Source organism: Acipenser ruthenus, chromosome 2 (genome assembly GCF_902713425.1).
Source record: "Acipenser ruthenus chromosome 2, fAciRut3.2 maternal haplotype, whole genome shotgun sequence".
Lineage (NCBI taxonomy): Eukaryota > Metazoa > Chordata > Actinopteri > Acipenseriformes > Acipenseridae > Acipenser > Acipenser ruthenus.
In genome coordinates, this window is record NC_081190.1 from 82,940,221 (window position 1) to 82,967,082 (window position 26,862).

The following is a 26,862-nucleotide window of genomic DNA, read 5'->3' on the forward strand; positions in this document are numbered from 1 at the left end:
AACTGCTCCAGCTGTCTCAGGTTTGATGGGTGCCTTCTCCAGACTGCAAGTTTCAGCTCTTTCCATAGATGTTCGATAGGATTCGGATCAGGACTCCTAGAAGGCCACTTCAGAATAGTCCAATGTTTTGTTCTTATCCATTCTTGGGTGCTTTTAGCTGTGTGTTTTGGGTCATTATCCTGTTGGAGGACCCATGACCTGCGACTGAGACAGAGCTTTCTGACACTGGGCAGTACGTTTCACTCCAGAATGCCTTGATAGTCTTGAGATTTCATTGTGCCCTGCACAGATTCATGTGCAAAACAAAAAAATCTCCGACATCATAGAAAATCTGTGTTTTTCCGTGTTATCATAGAAAATCAAATTGATAATGCGATACAAAAAGGCGGCCTACGTCTGCTTTGCGTTCATACATATGTTAAGGCCGGCCCTGGGCCACATCGAAACGGCGACCTAAATCTAGGTCGACCCTGGGCTGCCTTTTCTTTTTTGGAGCGTTCACAGATGAGAAAAAGCAGCCCTGAAGTGGCCCTGGGCCACCTTAAATCACAAGTGTGAATGGGGGTCATAGATGTATGATAGTATTAGTTCTAAGAAAAATAAAAACCTGTAAGAGATATACCACCAGTCATTTTGTCAATTAAAAACTACAAGAAAAATTGAGTCCCAATTTTAATACTGACACTGCAACCTATATTTCTATGAAAACACAACAGCTGAAAAGGCTAGCAGAATTAGCAAATACTCCACTACCAAAAAGGTTAGGCCAAAATGCCATCTCTCCACAAAAAAAAGAAGCTATGCAAAATTAAGAGCAAAGCACATCAACACTAGTGCAAGAACAGAACACCACCTTCCTCATTTTTATAACATCAAATTAAACTACAAGACTGCATGTAAACCTTTTTTTGTAAATGATCCTCTTGTTCTTTTTTGTTTTGTTTTTGTAAAATGATTGCAAATACATATTTTATACTGCCCTCAAACAAGAATATAATTAGTACAATAGAAGTAGAATTTTAAACTTCAAAAGACATTTCATTACTTGCATGCGATTTATCTGATGTGACCCTATATGTACTAGCTTTTGTTCATTTTCATAAGGATTGAAAATATATTGTAGAAGTATAATAAGTTGTAAAATCAAGAAAAAATGTGGTACTTTTAAAGTTACATTTTTACTAACTTGTCGGGGGGTGGGGGGTGGAGTGGGGTGGAGCTGCAATTACAAAAAAACAGCTTTTTCCATCCATGTTACACACCCCTAATAATCACATAATGCATTGGATGAAGAGAAGAAAACGGCCACGGGACTGAATTTCCAAAACAGAGGGGGGGTATGTTTGCTTTAATTTGCATTAGTAGGGACAGGGTGGGGTGAAGGGGAAAGCCACAAAGTAGTAGCATTGTCTTTGTGGGGATCACCTTACACAAGTCAAAAACTTTATCACGAATAAATTAAGGTAAAAGACAGGATCTAAATAAGGGTTTTAGGGTTTTTTCTTTCAAAAGGGAAATACTGATAAGTTTATAATGAGCCTTATCAGAATCTCTGTGTCTTTGATAGTATTAGTAGTTGTACACACAGTTGTTACAAAGTAAATGTTTTGTAAAAGGCTATCAGAATACTGTATTTAATCAGTAAACATTACTGATAAAATACTGTACATTCATCTCAAATCACAGATTTGGAGTCCAAATACTTGAGGGAACCCTTACGACAGTACTTTATTTTTACACATCCTGTAATGCACTGGTTTATAATTTAATTAATAAAAAAAAGACATTCAATAATTAATTAACAAACACAGGTTTGTAAATGTATATTTTACTATTTGTTTGGTTACAAATACCTTTATTTTATAATGATTTAAAAAATAGGCAGTATTTGGCAGACAATATTCTTCACAGCAAAACTGTACAAAAAATAAAACAAATAGTTAACCAAATGATGTACTGTTAAGCCTATTTTTTGGTACAAGATCATTGTTGACTAAATCAAAATAAGTCCTATGGGAAAGGCATTCTGACTGTTTGTAGAATATGTACAGCCTATATAATTCCTAATAAAAACAGAAAACTGTATCCCCCCCTTCCCCAATACCTCTCCCCTACCATTGGTGTTCTCTTGCAATGCCCTCCCACTAAAACCTTAAATAATAACAACAATGGCAGTGGAAATTGCCAAAGAATCAGAAAATACAAATCAGTATTACAACGTCCATATACTTTGCTTTGAAAACCACACAAATTCATACATTTTTCACATTAAACCCGAGTAATGAGTGCACAGTCTATGAATACAATATTATAAAACTGTCATATAATTTTCCTAAGTTTCATTGTCAACACAGTCACCCATTTGTCATTTTAGTGCTGCAATGCTTAAATAACAAAATATCAAAATACTAAACCAGACATGATATAAAAACTGAAAATAATAACATTAAAACATAAAATATAAAAAAACAGCAACCATGTATATATATATATATATATATATACATTTTTTTTCTCACATTAATGTCAATTAACTGCTTAAATGAAAGAAATGAAAAAAAGAATATAAAAAATGGTAGTAGAATTGTACAGGTTACTTATGGGGCTATTTTCGAAAGGATGCAAAATGTATAACTTGATATGGAGTAAACCATCCGTTAATGTTACAAACTACAAATCTTAAATAACTGTAACTTTCACAGTTATAAATTAAACTTAACTTTTTTTTTTTTTTTTTTTTTTTTGGATTATCCCCTTTATTTTATATTACAAAAAAAAAAGTGATAGTGAAAAGTCAGACTATAATGCCATGCAACAGATCATACATCCAGGTTAGAATTTAAAAAATTCAAAATAACTGAAGAATATGGTAATATGGTATGAGTAATCATGAATCTGTCACAGTAGTATATATATATATTTTTAATTACCATATATTTGCTTTACTATTAAGATTATTTTGTAGTGTAAATTAAACACAAGCAACGTAAATCTGTTCACATTACTCCAAATGCATTTTCCTAGTTAACACTAAACAACGCTCCCTTACTTGTCAAATATGTATTCAGCTCTATTTCCACCCCATTACTTTGTGCTTCCTCAGTCCCGGATCTGCTGCGATGTCAAGGACAGAAGTCGTTTACTAAGTAATGTATTGTGCTGCTTCAGATACTCGATTAAATCTGCTTGTTTCTCCACAACTTCTTCCACACTTGAGCTATCCCTGCAAACAAAAGAAAGAAAGAAAATAAATAAATAAATAAATAAATAAATAAATATACATACAACTCCAAATCTCTAAAATCACAATCCTTGGGGAGATTAATATTTACCAAAATATTAACTGATTTTCTTTCTTACATTTGTTGGAAGAATTATAAATACATTGATAAATGAGATGATCTTGACTAAGCCAGGTCAGTATTTCAAACATGCAATACTGTCGTGCCTATTATTAAGTTTTAAGAACAATCAATTTTTTGCATAAAAAGGTATGCAAGTAACATGCATATCCCCTATCAACCTTACAAATAACATATTACAACAGTCAGTAGCATAAAAAGTAATCAGCATCCAGAGACATAGTCTTTAATACATTGAAAACCATACAGATAAATATTTATGTAATCAATTAATGGAAATGGTTCCCAAAACATGTTCTTCAAATACACAGCAAATAAGGCCTCTAAATACCCCAGGTTCTGGGTTAAGTGTAAGTGTAAGGTTAGTTCCTTGTTTCCAGTTTGCATAAGCAGAATACTTTAACTAGCCTTCAATTCGGACTTGTGTAAAACAAAACACAAACTTGAAATGTTTAAAGAATAAATTGAATTACAGTATCACCCTATGGCCTCAAAGTTTTAATATTTACTAATGTGGGGCTCCATTTCAGTTATACTTTCAGTAGCAGTGTTAATGTTCAAAGCACCCACAGGGTATCAGGGGTATAATCTATCAACACCCCCACCATGGTGCGTTTGTGGAGGTATTCTGCTGCTAGATGCTATCCTTTAAGTAAAAACCTAGGTCCTTCTTTGTAGATGTTAATCATCCCATGGCGCTTATCAATGAAAAGCAGGGGAATTGACCCCAGATTCCCCTCAAGCGTCACATCTACATCCTGCAAACTGCAGTTGCTCTGTTGGAAAGGAGCAAATAATGTATTGCTACAGAGGGAAACCAGAAACCTACACAATTATATGGTCAAAGGCAAAAGATTAGTTAGAAAATTCTGCAATTTCTTTTTGCAAAACTCCAAAAATGCTAATTTAAAAGTATTCATACACTGACAAGGAAAATGAAATGAATAGCTAGTTGAGGCACCTTTAGCAACAATAACCTCTTTCAAATGATTAGGATATTTGCCAGTGAGCTTTTGGCATGATTCTTTAGTAATTTTTGACTAATCTTCAACACAAAATTGTTCCAGTTCATTCAAATTCCGAGGACTTCTCTTATGCACAGCCTTCTTCAACTCATACCAAAGATTCTCAATCGGATTTAGAGCGGGACTTTGACTTAGCCATTCCATAACCTTGATTTCATTCTTTTTTAACCACTCTGAAGTAGATTTTGACGTGTGCTTTGGATCGTTGTCGTGTTGGAACGCCCAATTGTGCTTTAAACCAAGTTTTGTAGCAGAGGGTTTCAGATGATTGGCCAGTATCTTTTGGTATGCTACGAAATCAATTTTACCATGTATTGGAACTAAATTTCCTGTGTCATTAGAGGGAAAACAGCCCCATAGAAGGATATTACCACCTCCATGCTTGACAGTAGGTATGGTGTTCTTTTCTTCGTATGCTTCACCAGACTTTCTCCAAATGTAACGACCATCAGCATGACCAAATAGCTCGATTTTCGATTTTTGTTTCATCACTCCACAAAACCTTCATATCCATCATTCAAATGCCGTTTTGTAAACTTTAAGCGATTGTCCTTGTGGCTTTTTTCTTGGCCTGTGACTATTGAGACCTTCACCATGCAATACTCGACCTATGGTTGAAATGTAAAACCCAGTCCCACTTGCAGCCAATTCACTTTCAATATCTTTGGCAGTCAATCTCAGATTGTTATTAACCTCCCTCACAATTCTTCTACTTGTTCTTGGTGAAAGAACCTTCTTTCTTCCAGACCGATGGAGTGTTGTGACAGTACCATGAGTCTCGTACTTCTTGATAATAGAAACAATAGTTGAAATTGAAATACTCAAATGCTTGGAAATCTCCAGCTTTAGGACAATAAATAATTTTCTGCCTAAGGTCTTCTGATAGCTCTTTACTTTTCCCCATATTGACTTATTGGTAATGACAGCAATCATCCTATAACTAACCCTTTTATACTCTCCAAGAATGTTCATCTACAATCCAGCATTTTCTAGAATTAGGTTCTGCATTATCATATTGAAATTTCTAACACCTTGTAGACAATACTACCATAGCATTAAAGGGTATGGATACTTCTGAATTAGCAGTTTTGGAGTTTTACAACAAAATAGCTGAAATAAACAAATCATAGACATCTATTTCTTCTAACTTCCCCCCCCCCCCCCCCCCTCATCCACAAAAGCTATACTTTTGTTACAAAAGATTTTTCCTAAAATTCTTTCTTTGAGAAATTTCTAGACATTCCAAATTTCCATTGGGGTATGTCAACATTTGAGTGATAGATAGATAGAGATAGAGATAGATAGATAGATAGATAGATATTATTGTAACTTACCATCTTTTTTTTCCCCCAAATGTTTATGTATAGTATTTTTCAATAAAAAAATAAGTATTACAAGTATTAGTGGTATTCATCTAAATGTATTTAATAGAGAGCTGATCTCAACATAGGAACATATTGAAAAGGTCTTACAGAATACTGTATTTCAAATGTACAGTAGCACATTTTACAGCAAATTTTATTACTGTATACAAATATGTATATTATTATAACAAGTTTACTAGTTTCAAAACAGAATGTAACCAATACTCTTCCTGGCTACACGCTGCACGTTTAGTTCATTGAGTACAGGTGTCAGATATAGGGAGAAGGAATTCCATGGAAGTGTCAGAGGTGAAACAATAGTGATTATAAATACAATTGGGAACTTTTAATGAGGTGTCAGCGGGCTGATTAAACGTGTGACTTTTACAAGGAAAGAGCATTAAGAATAAGAGAAGAATGGATACAAAGGAAGGATGTCTGCAGAAGAAAAAAACTTATTTTGACCAGGAAATAGGAACTCATTAAAAGATTCTGTGTGGATAAACCAAGATCAAATGACTCTACCTATAAACCAGTCTATTTCCTACACCTTCAGGTTGTTTTCTCAGTGTTTTACAAGTTTAAAGTGCATGTGTTAATCAGCCAATCATATGCTGTCTAATATGTCTGTGTAGTCTCCCATGACCTACCTGAAAAATCAAAGGATCCATATCAACCAACATGTTTATATGCCGTAAAGTAACTGGATTAGAAACAATCAGATTAAGCAATCTAAATACATATTTACTTGGTGCTTGGATTTCATGATCACTACAATTCTGCAACCTGTGTATACAAATTACTGTGATCCTGAATTTCTTTCATGTACAGTAGGTCTGAACATCCTTGTTTGCTGTATTTCTTTTATGTTTGTGGTTGATTTATACTAGTTCAGTAGCAGTGAGGTGTGATGGAAAATGCACAGAATTATAATTCAGATGGTTATATACACGTCATCAAGTTCCTATCGGTTTTTCAAACATACACTCCTGGAAATGTAAAGTAAATGCACAGTGTTGTGTTTTTTGTGTAGTTTAGGATTCTTTATCGTATGGTTAATAAACCAGGCAGAGGCTACTGACAATCAGATATAATTAACAGTTCTAATCACAACTGTGAATTAAGTAATATACAACGACTGAACAAATAAAAACACTGCCATAACACTTTCAACAGGGTGCTCAGATGGCATGTTATTTGGTACAAAAGCTCAGATGTTACCATACATATATCTATAATTTTTTTTGTACGTTAATAATGTAAATGGACGGAACCATATTACAAGTACAAAGAAATTTGCAGTTTGCTTAAAAAATACTATACCTGAAGCCGATCTCCGTGTTAATGAGACTTCTGGTACCTGAATAAGCATTTGAGCGCTCTTCCTGGTTGATGTCTGGTGCTGGTTTCTCTGTGTTGAATTGCATTACCTTCACTGCAGGAAAAATAAAAAAAATAAAAGATATTTAGGACTTTTTTTTACCAGGTTCATAAACCTACAGAAGCCATATATAAAATGTAATTTAATAATAATAAATTAAGGTTGGGACTTTATGCACGCCTGTACTTCATTGTAATCACACCTTCAGCAGGGTTGGGTTATATTAAAAAAAAAAAAAAAAAAAAAAAACCATGCACATGACACATCCCAACACTTGAACATGAAATATTCATGCTGGGGGTTAAGGGGCAACACAAACGCTAATACCATATACAGCACTCTCACAGGACTGCAGAATAGATGTGGTAGAGTCTCAGTAAGTATTTGTGCTGCAGTGTATTTATGGGCTAGTACATACACAACACCTTGGAATGATACCTACAGTACATTACTATATTTTAACATGTACTGGTCCTTTTTAACATCTAAACACAAACAACAATTTAATCAGACAAACTCTTAATGGGAATTGATTGCACCACTCTAGAGAGTACTATTAAGAGTTCTGTATATAGTATAAGTGTTTGCTTCTGCCTTATGTCTGAATGGAAAATTGACCTTAAGTCTCTGCACACCAAACAGACAGATTAAAGAGCTGAGCTATGTTTGGCCTATTTTAATACTTTGACCTTCTGTCTCATGGTCAAGTAATCAGAACCTTACCATTTGACTTTTTTTTTCACAAATCAATATGTGGCTGTTGGCTCTATGCATTAATGCAGCATGCCTATCTAACTTTGACCCCCTGAACATCACGCTGCTTCATCAGCCCATGCAGGTTTCTCATGTAATATGTTACCAGTAAAACACCACCTTCATCTGTAAAATGAAGCTCATCACTTAATTTATTTATTTCTGTTTGGTTTTGTTGGCTGACGATGTCTTAGAATACCATACAGCTTCTACTTCAATAGCAGAAGCATGTCTACTTGTTTCAAGAAGCGCAGCGACTGTCCCAACAGTATACAAATTATTTTAGGGAATGTAAATCTAGTCTGCCAACAAGATCCGCTTTTCTTGTACAAAAGTGTGTCGGAAAGCTAAACTACATTATGGAAGGATGAGTAAACATACACTAAGGAATTATCCAAGTATTATTGTGGGACACTGCAATTTGAATTTATATGTATTTATTGGTACACATAAAAATGCTGTGTTGCACTTGGAAGTGAAGCCTTCAATGAGCACCAAAGTGAACGGTCATTCACTTTCCGGCCCAACTTTCTTACAAATTGTTTTTATCACAGACCACCTGCCTCTGTAGTGTACAATCGCAAGACTGATTAAAGGGTAGCAATTACACGGTTCTGATATTGACTTGCTACTGTCAAACAGCGGGATGTAAAGTAATCAGAAGACCACCTCTGAATCGAGGCTTGGTGGTCTGCTCCGCCTCTGTGCTCAAGCAATACGTCTTAGAATAGAGCTTGTGAAATACAGCATTAGAGTAATTTAGGACAAACAATGCTAGCACATCCCTTACAAACGACAGTGTGCTAATCTATAGGACACCTGTATTAGGTTATGGGATCTGTCTTCCCCTGAAACTGCTCTGTGTGTGTGTGTGTGTGGGCAAGCATTACTATCAATGTGCAGACAAAATTGGAGATAAATTGCCAAAATATTTAATTTGTTGTCGACTTTCACCCTGTGTGGAGTTTTGTCTGACTGGAGTTAGAAATAATAAATAAAAATATAGTGAGAGTCAATGTCAAGTCCCCACAAAAACAAGAATGAAAACGTGTGTGTGTACACACTATATAAACATGTAGTTAATTATTAATTTACTCAGTTAAAATTACTTGACAACGTTACAAGCACTATATTAACTTTTTCTTTTTTTTGGAAAGGCGGTGGGGGTTGTCTCAATTCATTGTTTGTTAATGGTTGCCCTCCAGGGGAGTGAAACCATTTAAGAAATATTCATAGACCCTCTGGCTACTAACTGTGTGCCTGGCTGATCTTCAGGAGTGGGCCATCAGTGGCACCAGCTCCAGTAGCCTGTGGCTACTTCTACTCTATCTGTCACAGTGGGGGTCACAGTAGAGTTAAGCAAGGCTCTGCCCAATAGATTCCAAAATGCCTGTAGGCACCTATCTTGTAGAGTTCTTGAACGCCCATATCATTTTCTTCCTCCTGTAATGATTATTAGCGTGTCAACAGGCTCAGCATTATTGTACATGCACTTAGGATTGGCCTATAACCAGAAACAGACAATTATGCATGTTCATATTTTAAATCTCTCAGCTTGATGCAACAGAGCAGTTCTGTAATGTTCTAGAAATCTGTATGAAATGTAGTAATAGTGAGCATTTTACTACTGTTTTTCTAACCTTTACCTGCAAATGTTTTAAAAGAATGTTATGTCCTGTAAAAAAATATATATATATATATATATATACACACACATATACACACTACCGGTCAAAAGTTTTAGAACACCTCCATTTTTCCAGTTTTTATTGAAATTTACACAGTTTAATGTCTCAATGTACTCTGAAATTAAAGCATAGAACAAATAAACAATTGGAGATAAAAAAAACGATTCCATGATTTCTTTAACAAAATTTAATCTAAATTTTTGACTCAAAGTAGCCACCTTTTGCAGATATAACAGCCGAACACACTCGTGGCATTCTTTCTACAATGGAAATCAAATATTGTTCGGAAAGTTCTTCCCAACACTGTTGCAGAAGTTCCCACAAATGTGTTGCACTTGTAGGTTGCTTTGCTTTCACCCTTCTGTCCAGTTCATCCCAAACCAGCTCGATGGGGTTTAAGTCTGGAGACTGTGCTGGCCATTCCATGATTTGAAGCCTACCGTCTTGTTCTTTTCTTCTAAGGTAGTTCTGACATAGCCTGGAGGTATGTTTTGGGTCATTATCTTGATGTAGGATGAACCCCTGACCAACTAGGCATATACCAGAGGGTATTACATGGCGCTGCAAAATGCTGTGGTAGCAGTTTTGGTTCAGGGTGCCACTCACTCTGTGCAAGTCGCCGACTCTGGATCCAACAAAAGAGCCCCAGACCATCACGCTTCCTCCTCCATGTTTGACAGTTGATGTCACACACCGAGGAACCATCCTTTCGCCTACTCGACGGCGTACAAAAACCCTGCGTGATGAACCAAAGAGTTCAAATTTTGATTCATCGGTCCATAAGACCTTCTTCCAGTCTTCAGTAGTCCACTGGCAGTGCTTCATGGCCCAGGCAAGCCTCTTTTTCTTATTTTGCCATCTTAGCAATGGCTTTCTTACTGCCACTCGACCTGTCAAACCTGCAGCGCGAAGTCTTCTCTTCACAGTTGAAACTCAGACTTGCTTACTTCGACCAATGTTAAACTGTGCTTGGAGCTGTTGTCCTGTGAGCCGCCTATCATGCAAGCTGTTGACTCTCAGAAACTTGTCTTCTGATTCTGTTGTGGCTTTGGGTCTGCCAGACCTCTTCCTGTCAGAGTTTCCTCCAGTTTCCAAGTGCCTTTTGATGGTGTAGGAAACTGTACCTCACTGACACCTTGGCTTTCTTTGCAATTTCTCTAAAGGAAAGACCTACACTTTTAAGGGTTATAATGGTCTGTCTGTCTTCCTTTGTTAGTTGCCTTTTTCTCGCCATTATGAGAACAATATACTACTTCCTGCAGTACAATACTGTCCAAATAATGCTTAAGAGGGTGTAGTAACACAGTCTGTTCCAACACTGCTTTTATACACAGAGGGTTTGTAAGTAATCAACAAAAGTTGGGACACCTGTAGGAATTGTTAGCATCAACTTTCAAGGCTTAATTTACTTCCACTGCTGCAGAACAGCTGTAAGTTGTTAACCCATTACTTGTTCCCTGAAAAAGGCCTTTTTGTATAACTCTGAAATGTACATTATTTTTCAGTTTTTGGTAACCTAACCTTTTTTTTTTTTTTTTAACCTCTGGCAGTTTACCGCTTACCTTTGTACCATTTCAGGTTATTCACTGGACTTGAACTGCTTAAATTTCAATAAAAACTGGAAAAATGGGGGTGTTCTAAAACTTTTGACCGGTAGTGTGTGTGTATATATATATATATATATATATATATATATATATATATATATATATATATATATATATATATATATATATAACCTGTATGGTTATTTAAAAAGAATAAAATAATACTACCACTAGGAATGCTTTAAAAAAATCCTAGGTGTAAAGGGTGAAAATAAAATCTAAATTTAAGCAGTCTGAAGTATTTATGAAAAGGCAGATGTGTTGCAGTTTTGAGACATATATATTCTTCTGATTAAGTTACAGGGAGAAAACTGGCAATTTGTATATAAAAAACAAATAGTAGAACATCTGTCTCGCAGTATAATCACTTGCTGATTAATGTCTGCTCACATGCTGTAAAAGCCTCAATCTAAACAAAAGCAACACAACTTTAGACCAATCACTCACACCAGGTATTAAAGGTTGAATGTAACTTGAATCAGGTCAGGGAGGTCTTAGAGAAAACCATCTTTGTCATCCAATCCAGATAAGACAAGTTAACTACATTCAAGGGCAAGTCTTTAGCATACTGGGTACTGCGCTATTTAAAAGAAGAAAAAAAAGTTCTATTTGGAAGCTGTAACCCCTGGCATAGTGTATACTGAAGCCATGTGCTTTGAACCCCTTTGATCTGGTTGTGCCACAAGAGCCCTTGCAATGAAATAAAAACTTAGAATGAGAATGTAACCAGCTTCAAGAATCTGAGTCAAACTGGCTTGAGGGCCATCTAGATTAGGAGGCAGGGAGGAAATACAGCACTTGTTATATCCTGCACAATTGTAACCCAACCTACTGACCTATTCACAGGACTATCACATGAGTGAGTGAGCACTTCAGTGACGATTCGCTTAAGACAGTGGCTCTTAATGACGACAAAAAATGATTTATTTTGCCATACTAGCAGTACTGAAATGTAGATTTGTTTGGTTTTTTTTTCATTTATCTTAAAACTTTCTAGTATATCTTTGAAGTTTTCCTAAAACAATTGCCAATGCTGGTTTAACTCATCCCTACTTCAAGGACATTGAACACCCCCCCCCCCCGGAAGAATATAAATTTAAATAAACAAACAAACAAACAAACAAAAGTGTGATTCAGTGGGTTAAAGACACAGTTATGGTCAAAACAACCCCTTTCTTGTATCCAAGGGTGTATCTATCCAGTTGCTGAGTACAGAATAAATAATGTCTCTAGTTTAAATAAATCTATAAAAGGCAAAGATTATGGCAGCACCTCAGTTATACTTCATAACAGCTACAACACCATCATTTTGATTAAATCCAGGCTTATGTCATTTTTAAAAAGCTGTGCCAGATCGGGTGTGTACTGAAAAACTAGTGTTTTTCACCAGGTAAATAATGTACCTGTAATTTCTCTCACTGGGGTTTGAGATCTGTGCTCTAAATCACTGCAGGAAGAGCGATTAAAAAAACAACACGACAAAAAAAAAAAAAACATAACAAGTCCTCTGGCTTTTCTGTACCACATCACTAAAATGTTGTCAGGATGTTAATGAAAATAATAAAAATTACAGGTACGTTATTTAAACAGTTGTAGCAACAAACACCTGGGAACACGTAACGCTATATTTTTTTACAGAATCACGCTTACTCCAAGATAATTGTAAGGACTGAAAAACTGCAGTCAAATACAAATAACCCTAGTTAGTATTAACTGAAGTATGTAAATTGAAGTTTAAATACACTTCATTTACTTTTATGCAATGTTTGTATTGCATAAAAGTCCATTATAAACAGCTGGACAGAAGCAAGTTACCTTAACTATGAACTGAAAACTTTTTTTTTTTTTTTTACAAATTTTAACTGATCCCAAACAAATGGTATTTCTACATACTTTTTTTAGTAAGTTAAAAAGACAAAAGATAAGGAGAGCAAGAATCCAAAAGTAGAATGCCAAATGAATATTCTTTAAGTACCTCTCATGAAAAATGTTTTTTTTTTGTATACAATTAAATGCAAAGTTACTCATTTAATCAGGGTACTGGTTTCATACAATAGCTGTTATTTTACAAAACAGGATATCAGTTTTATGGCTCATTCAAAAACCATAGCGCACCCACAGGATAACAAACCACAGGTAAATTTTTTTTGTCCTGTGACCATCAAGTATGCTATCCATTGTCTGCATAAAATGTTACCCTATACCAGTGGTTTTCAATCTATTTTCGCTCTACCGAATGGCACCACAGTTGCAATAAAAGGCAGAATAATCTGATTAACAATTCCCCCCCGATTTATTTAATAATTGCAAGTCTTTGGATGCACAGAATCAAAAGACATTATTTCGGAATCCCTTCAGAAACACACACTCACTTTCTGCTCAGCAAAGTTATTATAAATAATCCAAAACAGTCTGCACTGTAAATGTTTCACATTACCATTTACTTCCCATCTAAGCATAATTATGTGTAACATTTAAAATGTTTACATCAAAACACATTATCCTCAAGATAAAACTATTATAACAATGATAAACTTTTCATTAAATCAACATACAAATGATCCAAAGGGACTCAGCATACCTTTCTGTTGCTTTGCATTTTCTATAGACTCTTGTGTTTCCCTCCTTCCTATTCTGGAGGTATCAAACACCAAAAACAATTCAAGCAGCCACTATTTTTGTTACTAAAGTGCAGCCATGCCCGAGTAACATCAGGGTGGAAACACGCTCATTTGAAATCATGCATGCGTACAGGTGGATGATAATTTTAAAACTATAGGTCAGACTGTAAACTTTGAGCTGCTAAACAAAAATGAAATATTTATGTACAGTGGTTTATAGATAATATGTAACACCACTGAAGAAAATAAATTCAAGATCATTATTTTCTTTTACTTTCATTTTTATCTTAGCATCTATGACTCTTAGAAGTACCCACAGGGGTAAGTGTTCCCCAGTTGAAAACCCCTGCCCTATACCATTAAAATTCAATTGTCAAAAAAGTACCTTACCTCTTCATTCATTTTTAGGACCTGTTATTAAACAATGGCGAAGGAAAAGAGCAGTACTTGGTGAAAAGTTACTTTTACATACTTATTGGAACCTCTTCAATCTGGTACGATCTTTACCAGGATTTAAAAAGAAGATTAAAAAGAAATAGTGCTCCTGTAAAAGGGTATCCCAAGACAAACAGTGGTATGCCTACAAATAATTGCTGCACGTACCCCATCCCCAACACGACACGACATCAAAAATGGGGTGTGGCAGGATGACAGAGGTTTGAGACTCAGAGACAGTTTAACCGTTCAAAATAAAGCTTTTTAATAAACAAAAATACAAAATAAATCGGCACAAGGGCCAAACAAAAAGGTTTCAAAACACAAAATAATAAACACAAAACAAAAAACTTACAAATATGGCTTCCAGGCTGGGCGTTGCCTTCACTGGTTTGCAAAACTAACAACACAGCACACACAAAAACACTCTACTCCTAGAACTCTCCCTCTAGCCAGGGCCTCTCCCCTGGCTTTTATCCCCTGTGGCTGGAGGGCTCCAGCCACATTCTCACATGTTTTCCTGGCAGGGAGGAATTTAACCCCCTCCCTGCCAGTCCCAACCACGTTCATAAAGACGGGGCAGTCCCCCATCACATATCGCCCCCCTTGTGCCAAGCACAACATGGCATAAATGGCCACCTCCCCCCTCAGTCTCAGTCCCGGAAGAGGGGGAAAGCACAGTGTCCATGGGGATGGCCATGGTGGGAGGTCCGGCACCCCCCAATTCTTCGTGGCCGGCAGCTCCCTCTTCCGGGGCTCCGGCCACACACTATCCTGCCGCAAAAGTGCAGCTGGGGGAGCTGGTCTCCTGAGCTCCCCCCCCTTTTTCATGGCCGGCAACTCCCCTCCGTGGGGCTCCGGCCACAGTGTAGCGACCCAGGGGGAGCAGGATCCCCGAAGACCCCAGGCGACGGCAGCAGCAGCGGACCCTCGGGAGGCGACGGCAGCAGCAGCGGACCCTCGGGAGGCGACGGCAGCAGCAGCGGACCCTCGGGAGGCGACGGCAGCAGCAGCGGACCCTCGGGAGGCGGAGGCGGGAACGGCGGCCTGGCTCCCTCTGGTTGCAGAGGCGGGAACGGCGACGCTGGTCCTTCCAGCGGCGCTGGACCCTCTGGACCCCCTGGTGATGCAGGACCCCCTGGCCCCTCTCGCGACGCTGGACCCTCTGGACCCCCTGGCGGCGCGGACAGGCAGGCAACCCCAGGCGATGGCGAACCAGCATCCCCCGGTGATGGCGAACCAGCATCCCCAGGCGATGGCGAGGTGACATCCCTGAGCGAAGTGGTCGGAGCATCCTTGGGCAGTGCTGTGCAGGCATCCTTGGGCGGTGCTGGTGGAAACGGCCTGTATTCTTCCCCTGCGGGTCCCTTCAGCCCTGGGCCTGTGGGCTTCCCCTTCTTGGGCCGTGGACGCACCGACTCCTCCCGCTCGGGCCGTGGACGCACCGACTCCTCCTGCTCGGGCCGTGGACGCACCGACTCCTCCTGCTCGGGCTCCTCCCTCTCGGGCTCCTCCCCTCTCTGGGCGACGGCAGCGGCTCCCCCTCTCCTTCTGGCTCTCGGGACGGCGGCTCCTCCCCCTCGGGCTCTCGGGACGGCGGCTCCTCCCCCTCGGGCTCTCGGGACGGCGGCTCCTCCCCCTCTGGCTCTCGGGTCGGCGGCTCAACCTCCTCTCCAGACTCCTCCTCGTCTGGCTCCCAGTCGAGCTCTTGACACGCGTCCTCTTCATGCCCGTACTGGCAGCAGTGAGCGCACAACTCCTCTACTTCCATGACGGGAGCCCCTCCCATGTCTACCTCCAGGTAATCCAGCACCATGCTAGCTATATCCTGGAGGGAAACCAGGTGGTGCTGTCTCTCACACTCTTCCCACCTCTCCCCATTTCGACACCACAGCGTGCAGATGGCTATGGGAAGGTCGTGGGGGAGGTCTGCTTCGGGGTGCACCAGCCACTCCCAGATCTCCCACGCAGGTGGCGAAGGCGGTGATGTTGGAAGTGGTGGGGTGGCTGCCGAGGACGGTGTTTGCAGCTGCTCCTGGTCCGGGTTGTGGGGGCATCCTGCCCAGCTGTGGCCATCCGCCTCACAGCGCCCATACCAGTCAGCTGGTGGTCCATCTGGACAGGACCTCCACCGATGATCCTCCTTCCCGCACCAGGAACACCACGGGAAGAGGCTCGCTGGGTCCTCCCACAGGGTTTGGGGTGGTGGTGGCAGCTGCTGTTGTTGCTGCTTCTGTCGCTGCCTCTGTCTGCTGCTCTTGCCCATTTATTTTTTTTTCAAAAAAAAAAAAACCTCCCAAAATTCAAAAAAAAAATTGCCCTGAGCCTCCAGGTGGCGTTATCCCACTTCTGAGCACCAAATGTGGCATGATGACAGAGGTTTGAGACTCAGAGACAGTTTAAACGTTCAAAATAAAGCTTTTTAATAAACAAAAATACAAAATAAATCGGCACAAGGGCCAAACAAAAAGTTTTATTTTGTGTTTTGAAACCTTACAAATAAGGCTTCCAGGCTGGGCGTTGCCTTCACTGGTTTGCAAAACTAACAACACAGCACACACAAAAACACTCTACTTCTAGAACTCTCTCTCTCTAGCCAGGGCCTCTCCCCTGGCTTTTATCCCCTGTGGCTGGAGCCCAATTAATCAATAATTGCTGATTATTCAATTAGGGCTCCAGCCACATTCTCACATGTTTTCCTGGCAGGGAGGAATTTAACCCCCTCCCTGCCAGTCCCAACCACGTTCATAAAGACGGGGCAGTCCCCCGTCACATGGGGTTACTTCATACTACCTAACATTTTAAAGCACACATTGTTCACTTCAGGCACATGTTACTGTATAACATTTAGGTGGATAGATTTCAGGGAGATGTTAAGGTTTATAGATTTATGTTTCTTTTTCTTTTTAGGCCAGAAGAATGGGACAAACTTTCTACAGGTCAAAAGCTTAAAAAAAAAAAAAGAAGAAAAAAAAGAAAGACAACAACATTAATGCATCAAACAAAGTCAATCATTGATTAAAAGCAAATATCCTGCTTTGAGGTTCAACAATTAATGGCCTGGCCTTCCTACAGTCAAGTGTTTATGTGTTTGTGTATCTCTGTTAGTACTACATCTCTGGCTCTCAATTTGTCAGTACTATGTACCTACACAGTCATTGTAACATTATCCATGGATTAAAACCTGACACTACAGAGACACAATCTTGTGTGGCATTAGGTATCATACACATATTAATCTGCTTTCCTCCAAAATGCACACTAAAAGATAAAAACCTAAATCTCTAAGGTGGTAAGCATGTGGTCTCCCTTAAGTGTAAATGGGTGTGACATTTTCTTCACACTGTATCTGCTGAATGTGCTTGTTGTTAAACGATTCACCAAAGCAGTTCCTGGCTGAATACTGTGTTTCACAATTAAGGGGCTCCAACTACTGTATAAGCAAAAATGACTATTTTACTACTTATTTTTTTCTTTAACTCTTTGAAGACCAAAGGGAAAAAAAGCAGTAAAATACTTTGATGTGAGGTATCCGAACATTGCCCAACACAGTTGGTATTCATGTTTAAATGAAGAGAAAACATAAATAGAGTTCAACTCTGACCATTAAAAGAATCCTCAAAAAGACTTCAAAGGGTCAAGAGTCAAACAACATATATTTGTCATAAGGACAACACCTTAGAAGACATATAAACACAAATACAATGCTGTAATGCTGAGGCGTTACTGGGTGGGGTATATCCAAGAATTGCCCAAGGAAAGACTGAGCACATGACCTTCTAGCCCAGGAGGCAAGCTTGCTACCCACTGAGGCACCCATCCTTATCTGTAATGCAGTGTAAGTTTTTGGTACAGCAATTATACCTACTCAGTAATGAGCAAGATAAACATCTTTAGCTTTGTAAACTTTCTTATTCTTTTCTGAGTACAATTACATGTTTAGCAATTATTACAACTGAAAAGCATCACATTTATTTGAAAATAAAAACTGTTCTTTAGTTTTTACTGGTACAGCAGGAACCCAATGATGTGCTCAAAAACTCCCTATTACAGACACCTTAGCTTGAGCCTACAGTATAAGCTGTAAACACAGTGTTTTGTTACAGTACGTGTATATTCTTCTACATGATCACACCACATTGGGAACAATAGTAAAAACATATTAAAAGAGAACATGAATATGTCACTCCATGATAAACAAGAGGGAAAAGGTCATTAAAACTATAAATTCTAAAATCAGGTGCACTCCACTTATAAGTGGTTAACGTGCTTCTGGTTAAAACAGACTATTGTAAATAAACTGTGCTATAGGCATTAGAATGTGCAGAGAGCCCTGCCAGATGGTCCAGCAGAGCTTGTCCTTACCTGTATAAAAGAGAAGGCACGGGACTGAAAAGCAAAGCTCCAGCACCAGGACACCCAGGAGAAGGTACATGTACATTAACGACTGTTCATTACTTTTAAACGACAGCCTTGCTGACAAAATGAGCAGAAAGGCTGCATTACCTGAAAGAAAACAGTACAGAAAAAAAATTGTTTACTTCAGTGTTTCCAGAAATCCCTAAACAAACAAAACAAAAAAAAAACAGGCCACAAAAAACAGGTTTTAGCAGTGCATCTTACACCTAAAACATCTTTAGTCTTTAAAAACAAATTCATTATGTATAATTATGAACTTACAAATGCAATTTGTACATTAACTGCACTAGAGTTTTAAAGCTGCTGTTTAAAAGTCTGTAGTTAAAGGTGTCACTGTTGGGCATAATAATTTAAACTACTGTTGCTCATGTTTAACAAATCTATTTTTTAAAATTAAGGGTCTCTTGTTAAATTGGTGGTGGCGGTGGGTGGGGGGGTATACAGTTCAAAACAATGGGCTTCATTTACTTCAAACAATTTACATCTGTAAAGGGTACCTCCTAGTGGCTAGCCCCTGAAATAAACAATTCCCTTCAATACTAGTAAAAGAAAGGACAGTGAATCTAGTGAGATGCTTTATAATATATTTGTGATACTGTACTTTTGTAACTACTATATGCACATGTCATACAGTACATGTGATTTTATGCAACACCACATTAGTTCATCCAGAATTTCAAATTTCTTGGCTTTCAGCATGCCGAGCTGCTAGCCTAAAACATCGTTCAGCACATGAACTACTGGAGGCACGCGAGCCAAGGGACTGAATTTATTAACTACTTATCTATTTTTGTTTTTTTATAGCCAATAATAATTCTCTCCCTATCTGACATACAGGTAAACAGAGGTAAGGGTACTATTTAAATACAATGTATCATGATAAGTCACTATATGTTGTTATATACTACAGTTTCATTAATATCTTGATTGCTTGTACATCTGATTTCTTGGCATACATTATTATTTGTCACAGTGTCAAATGGACCAAATTGGGGACAAACAGAAGATACATGATCTTTCAATATTAGTAACACAAAAATGATAAATGAGCAAGTTTGTTATCTCTTTCCTCACACATTTACTATTTTTGCATTACCCATTCAGAACTATAATGATTTGAAACAGCTAGCTTTTTTCTTCTTACACTTGAGCAGTTATGCCAAAAGATACTAGCAGACACACTAATGTTTCAATTGAAAATTGCCCATTTAAACAGTTTAAACTATTACACTATAGCCTGATATCAACAAAAATGCATGTACAAACTGATTCTGTAGAAAACAAGGCAGCAGACAAGTTATTAGGACTGATATTAGGTACCTGACAGTAATTAATATGATGAAATGAAGGCTCTCAGATAATTAGTAAATGGCCGAAGAAAATGCACTGAACAGCCAGTGAGTGAAAGCCTTGTTAGAACCGTACTACCTAAGCAAAGACTGACACGACGAGTGGTGGCTAAAACACTCTGCCAATACTATTTTGTTTAATTTACCTTTCATAACTTTTTTTTTTTTTTAAATCTACCACTGCTCCTTCCATCCCTTGCTTAGATAGCACTTATCCCAACATGCTCAGTGGGCTTTCTTTGGCCATTTGCTAATTGTCTATTTGAGTGTTCAATTTATCATAATTAAAGGGCAGGCGCGAACATCAGACGAAAAACCTGCTGTTGTCTACGGTTTTACTTGTTTTCTACAGAATCAGTTTGCTTCATTTTGTTTGATGACCTGTGGTCAGCACTTGGTGAAATACGACATTTTCTGACAGTGTCTAACTTTCCAGCCGTTTCTTATTTTAGTGTAACCATCGCTACTTGCTTTTTTGTTTTTTACCTTAAAAAGATATTCTTTTATAATGAAATTATAATAGAATATAATTAAATTTACAGGTGGTCCCAAACTTTTCCACACTAATATATATATATATATATATATATATATATATATATATATATATATATATATACACACATACATATATATGCAGTACCTTGCAAAAGTTTTCAGACCCCTGACCAATTCTCTCATATTACTGAAATACAAATGGTACATTGAAATTTCGTTCTGTTTGATATTTTATTTTAAAACACTGAAACTCAAAATCAATTATTGTAAGGTGACATTGGTTTTATGTTGGGAAATATTTTTAAGAAAAATAAAAAACTGAAATATCTTGCTTGCATAAGTATTCAACCCCTGTGCTGTGGAAGCTCCCAGTTTACACCGATGAAAGAAATTGCCCTAACGAGGACACAATTACCTTACCATTGACCTCCACCTGTGAACCATTAAAGTTGCTGTCACATTTTCTGGATAAAAACCCCAAAGTATTCTTGTTAATATTTTACTAATGGACTACATCTGTACCTTGGTTATTGCAGGTTGATAGGCCACTACTCATATACATTTATAGAGAAAAGGCTACTGTTTTCCATTGTCGTAAGAGTACAAAAAAAGACTATGAATTACAACAAAACTGTCAAAGATGCTTTTGTAGGTTATCTTGCGGAGCTGTCAGAAAACATAAATTTATACTGATCTACATGGTCTAAAGTTGCTTGTGAGCAGAAATCAAAATGAACCAATGAGGAGTTTTTATAGAGCTATAATGAAAAACTCTGTAAATGGTCTAATAGTTTGCAATGAGTAAAGACCTCTGGCGCGGTCTCTTATATGTTTGTATTACCTGCACTGTGTATGAAGAATGGAAGACGTTTGAGGTTCCTTGTGGATCGGTAAAACTGCAGGTAGCCTCTGTTTCTGGTCCTGCTGTGACGGTGCTGAACATAACGTTCAAAAACAGCTATTAGGAGCCACAGCGCCACCTTGGCAATAGCAATTACAGTTTGAGTCTCAAAATCATGAATGTATTGCTGGCAGTTAACTACATTCTCCTTAATTGAGCAAAAAACAGCAAGAGCAACAGAGAGACCAAAGAAGGCTGCCTAAAAAACAAAGAACAGAAACAGATTGTTAAACACAAATTAAACAGTTGCTGCTATTGGTGGTTTAAGGAGGTATTCAAAGCATGTGATAGAAGGTACTTAATAACATGCCAATACTATATAGCAAGGTAAGAAATGTATATTTAGCTTACTTATGTATATTTAGTCTTTAGTGTAACCTACCAAGATTACAATTTAATAGCTTGTGTTTGTGGGTCTTTGATTAAAAAAAAAAAAAAAAAGAATAGGGTCAATTTTGAATTATTTACAAGATGGCATAATTTAGATTGGTAGTTTTTTAGATCAAATCAGGGTGCAGTTGTGGAAACACACAGTACATGCAAAGTGAAAGTAGTGTGATTCACGCAAGCTCATGCTACCACCACGCTGCTTTCCTGTCTTCACTGTACTTTCACACTACACTCCTCACATTACATACTTATAATAATTCTGAATAGGCTGTTAGGGATGTGTACTGTAGAAACTGTAGAAGGTTATTTATTTTGCTCTGAGACATAGATGTGTGAATATGCAAGTAAGCAATTACTGTGAAGTGACACTCTTCTTGTCTTAATTTTGTAAATGACAAGGCTGACAAAAACATGAAAGCAGGAAACGTACAATATTTCTGAGCAACAAGAGGATTATTTTTCCGATTCTCATTTGACTGCAGGGTCAGGACATTTTGCAATGATTTCATTGTATTTCTTTTCTTTAATAAATAAGATCACATTTGATGCGCACAGGATCATTTGCAAACCTGACTTGTATCCAGAGGTACATCATTGGTTAAACCAACAATAGATGGGTCAAACCAAGGTTGCAAATATCACAGGTCAAACCCTGTCTATGAATCACTTGGTTCAAGCCAAGGCTTAGAATGGAACAGACAGGTGTAACAATGGCAAAAGGTCAAATGAAGACAAGGATGACATTAATATCAGCCTAAAACTCCCATGTGCTGCAAATCAATTTTAATTAACAAAATTTGGGCAAATTAATGAAAAGTAAAATTGTTCTAAAATAATCTTTCCAAATTCAACAGGACTACATTTCCAAGAGACTTCATTCCATCAGAGTTTTAGCGATAAGCATTGCTATTTATTCTTATACTATTTGGTAGTGTTAATTATGTTTTAAAACATATTTGCAGAATGTTCACTGCCCCCCCATTATACAGTGGAATATTTCATTTCAGATACATGTTCTACTCTTGGAAAAGTCTCTGCTAGTATGGAAAGACTCCATGTCTGCCCCTATTATTTGTGAGTTCAGTCTTCATAATATGTGCCAATTTCCATCATTCACAGTCTTCTCTCAAGCAAAGATGTGCAATTTTACCAACGTGTGTGTTGGGTTTGTGATGTTGACTAATGTCACCTGGGGGTTAGGTTGACTGAGCATCAAATTAATTTCAATTGTGACCCGAGACAGATCTGAACTCAGGCTGAGAAAGGCATAAGCACAGTAAATTGTAACCTATGCAACCTTTTCCATTAGATCTCCACTTGGCATGCAAACCTTTCATTTTCTAAAAGAAAATTGAATTCAAGAGTCTCCACTGGAAGACGGGGTTGACAAATAGCAGGACATTTCCAAGACATTTAACGTTTGGCATTTAAAAGAGAAGAGCATTTCTACAGTAATATAAAATGTATAATACCTATATATTGCAAAAAAACCCCAAAAAAACACACACACACATTGGTATATGACTGAAAAACACACCTAAACTAATAAATAAAATTAAATAATACATTTTCTGTAAAAAGGAGAATTAAAAAAAAATATACAGCTCGTACATGTATGCAGGTGAGGAGAATTGCCAGCCATGAAGTAGGTAAAGACTGAAACTGTGGTCTTATTGCAGAGTCCAGGACATCAGGGGGAATGAGAGGACCATCGACAAGAGGGTCTTCTTCCAAACTCTGGGTAATCTCCAGGGAGGAATTCTGTGGAATAAAGAAATGCTGTAATTACACTATTTAGCCACAAGATGGTAATAATTATAATTATTATTTTTTAAACTTATCACAAAGTGTTAATGCAGGTCTGAATTTTTGTTTATTAAAGCTCTATGCTTCAGGGACAATTGCATTTCATTCTCTGGAGAAATATTTACCATTAACTTGGAAAAAAATGTAACATGTTTAATCTCCAGCAAGTTTTAAACGGTAGGGTGACAATAAGAAAATGTATTTTATAAAAATAATAATGTAAGGTGTGATGATCAAGCCCAATGTGTGCAAGGTTTACTGCACAGTACACATACTCTGCAACCCTGCAGTGAAGCATTGGGGATAAATGTTACTTCCCTTTTCTATAAATGTCTACTTTTATGGTTACACTTTCAGACAGCTGTACAGAAATGTGACATTAGCAGCTGTTTACAAATGCAGAAGAAACAGAAGCCATTTTGTCACTACTTTCTAAATTCAGGCCAATTTCTACATTTTCTGTCCATCTTGAAATGTTATACTATATGTCACCACATTGGTACCAACAGACACTAAGGGAAATTGTACTGCCCACTAAACAAACTGGATTGTCAATAAATTCCACAGACAAAAGTGTGACGTATAACAAAGATATCTGAACATGTCTTCCATGGCTTTCAGACACTTAAAATAATAATAATAATAATTAAATAGCAGTTTGTTCTGGGTGTTGCTCACATATGCAAAAGAAATGGCCTTCCACCATATAGACTATGTAGTACTCAATTCTGGACCTCGAGATCTATTCCAGTCCTGGTCTTTATTCCAACCAGGTCCTAAATTAGTTAATTGCCTTAGCAGGTTCTATTACCTATTTTAGAACCTGCTTGGAGTAAAAACCTGGACAACTGGATCTAGAGGGCTAAAATTGAGTACCGTTGGGGGAATCTTTGGCACTATTCGGCATCTCAGCTACAGTAGGGTTGCCACCTGTTACATATTTTACAGAATAGTGTTCAGTACTAAAATGCAGCATTCCATTTCAGGTAAGAATGCAATTCGTTCCATATTTTGCCTAGGGCGTTTAACCCTGCTGGCTTTCATGGCTTTAGTCCATATTCCACTTCATAGTTTACTTGTTACACCACTGAGATGAGAACCCATGCCGCGGATCAATGTTTGCGAGATATTCAACATGGAAATCAAAAATCTGCTTGCTGCCCATAATGCCTGCATCACACCTCCTGCGCCACATTCAATGTGAATCAAGCCTGATGATAAAAATATAAAAATACACTTTTTTTAATAAAGGACTGAAGGGACAACACCAACATGACATCATTGTGCTCCTCTACTCCTCAAAAAAAGACATGCAGACAAATGCAAAGATACCAGAAAGAATGGGAAAAATAATTTTCCTGGTGGTGTAAAACTGAAGATTCATTTAAAACTCGCTCCGGCCCTGTAACAGATATTTTCAATTTTACTGTGACTTGAAACAACACAGCTGGAGAGATGCGTATTCAAAATATATTAACCCAGATATGCCTAAACTGTAATTTCAAGTGACCTATACGTAAGACTATAGGAATATCTGGGTTAAATTTTGATATCGTCAAAAGCTATTGAACTTTTGATCTACTGGTAAAAACAAATGTAATATACAAATGGCAATACAATTAAATAGTATTATAAAATGAGATAAACTACAAACTGGATAGATCTAGTAGTGACTGTACTAGAAATATGTTAACTTCAAGCCCCCATCCCAATCGAAGAGGATTAATGACATGTAGAGGCACTGTATTTAAATTCTGTTATAACAATTTGATCTTGCCTATTAGTCTAATGCTAATGCAGTGTCCCATGTTTTCAAAGAAAAGCATTAGTTCTATAAACCATACTATTAAAAATAAATGAAGTGTTACAAAATATGCAAAGCATTAATTTCCATAATGCCAATTTCATTTTCTATTGAGCACTGGGTATGAGAATAATTTAGGGCTTAACAAATCCCATGCCATTTATTTTTAATTATTTTATTTTGCCACAAAATAATATTAATAAAGATAACAGAAAGGAACACCACAATTTAGTGCATGGAACGTTACAATATACAACACACATACAAGTCAACAGACAAGGTATTCTTTTTTATATATTTTGTTTCTTTAGTGACTTCATATTTGCGATTTGTGGGCTGGGCTGGGCTTTACCAGACAGTTAAAAAAAAAAAAAAAAAGTGTTAAGCCCTGATATGTTTTTACATTAATCACTTTGCATGTAGCATGTCTAAATCGGTCCCATATTGTCCTAAACAAGCTGCAAAGCAGAAATGCTGGAAGTGTACTCAACCATATGTCCACTGAAAATGCATTATAAGAATAGCAGTTTTGTTAATGTGTAATCCAAGTAGTAATTGAGAGGCTACAACCATTCTATTTAGTGCTGAACGGGCCAAATTTCCTGAGAATGTTCTCTACACAATTTTAGTATAAAAGAACAAAAAGAAACTTGTTACTCAACACGTGTTTCTTCGCTCAATTCAGAGTTAAAACACTAGAGAATACACATGCAGGAATAATTAACCTAAATTGTATTTAGTTTCCTTTTGGTTGAATACACGTTATCAAATTTCTATTTTACTGAAGACCCATAGTTTTTACGCCTTTTCTGCTGTCAGGTGGAGCTATGAAAACATATTCTGAATAGTAAATGGGTCATTCCCAACAATACCTCCTTATTTTACAGCTGTACAGGTGGCAACCCTAATCTTAACAATAATTATATATTTTAATAAAAGGTTGTTTATTATCAATATTTTTTTTAAAAAAACATGGTAACATTTAAATCTCAGTTGAATATAGAAAAAAAAATAACTGCAAGAAGTAAATACAGCAATTTCCGCGGTTAGTTGAATCGTTAACTTTGATGCAGTACTGTGTTTGCAATGCCTGGTAAAGCTGGTTTATTAAACCTCGACCAGTTGGCTCAATTTTTAAAAACAGTCTCAGGCGAACGTCAGATGACACCAGCGTTGTGTACATGATTATTATGATAATAACTTAGCAACCCTATCTTGGCAGAGTAGTTTAAGTACATACTTGTTTTGCCGTGGTTCTTTCTGTATCCATTCTCCAGTATTTTTTATTGTTTTACCATTAAACTGAAAAAAGAAAACTAAATAAATAATTGCACACACGCCAACATCTTCCACTGTTTATCCGTAAAGCCGAAAAGCGGTTGATGAGGAGTCCTTAACTTCCGGGTTCCTCAACCCTTCACCTAAGTTTCATTGGCACAGAAGGGTCTTGCCTCAGTGG

General features: G+C 37.5%; 1 protein-coding gene across 1 annotated transcript; it reads right to left on the reverse strand.

The window, feature by feature from the left end:
• Window positions 1-1,186: 1,186 nt before the first annotated feature.
• On the reverse strand, window positions 1,187-26,862 carry tmem192 (transmembrane protein 192). Its single transcript, XM_034013984.3, has 6 exons — window positions 26,644-26,862; window positions 23,405-23,554; window positions 21,344-21,602; window positions 18,602-18,742; window positions 7,075-7,186; window positions 1,187-3,223 (listed from the first exon to the last, which is right to left on the reverse strand). The coding sequence occupies exons 1-6, from the start codon at window positions 26,671-26,673 to the stop codon at window positions 3,100-3,102; spliced, it is 816 nt and encodes a 271-aa protein (XP_033869875.1). The 5' UTR covers window positions 26,674-26,862; the 3' UTR covers window positions 1,187-3,099.

Coding starts and splice junctions, on each gene's coding strand:
- tmem192 (XM_034013984.3), bottom strand. CDS start 26,673: ATGGATACAGAAAGAACCACGGCAAAACAA. Junction 21,603..23,404: donor TTCTCCTCACCTGCATACAT/GTACGAGCTGTA, acceptor TTTGTTTTTTAG/GCAGCCTTCTTTGGTCTCTC. Junction 7,187..18,601: donor GTGCCTTCTCTTTTATACAG/GTAAGGACAAGC, acceptor TTTTTCCTGCAG/TGAAGGTAATGCAATTCAAC.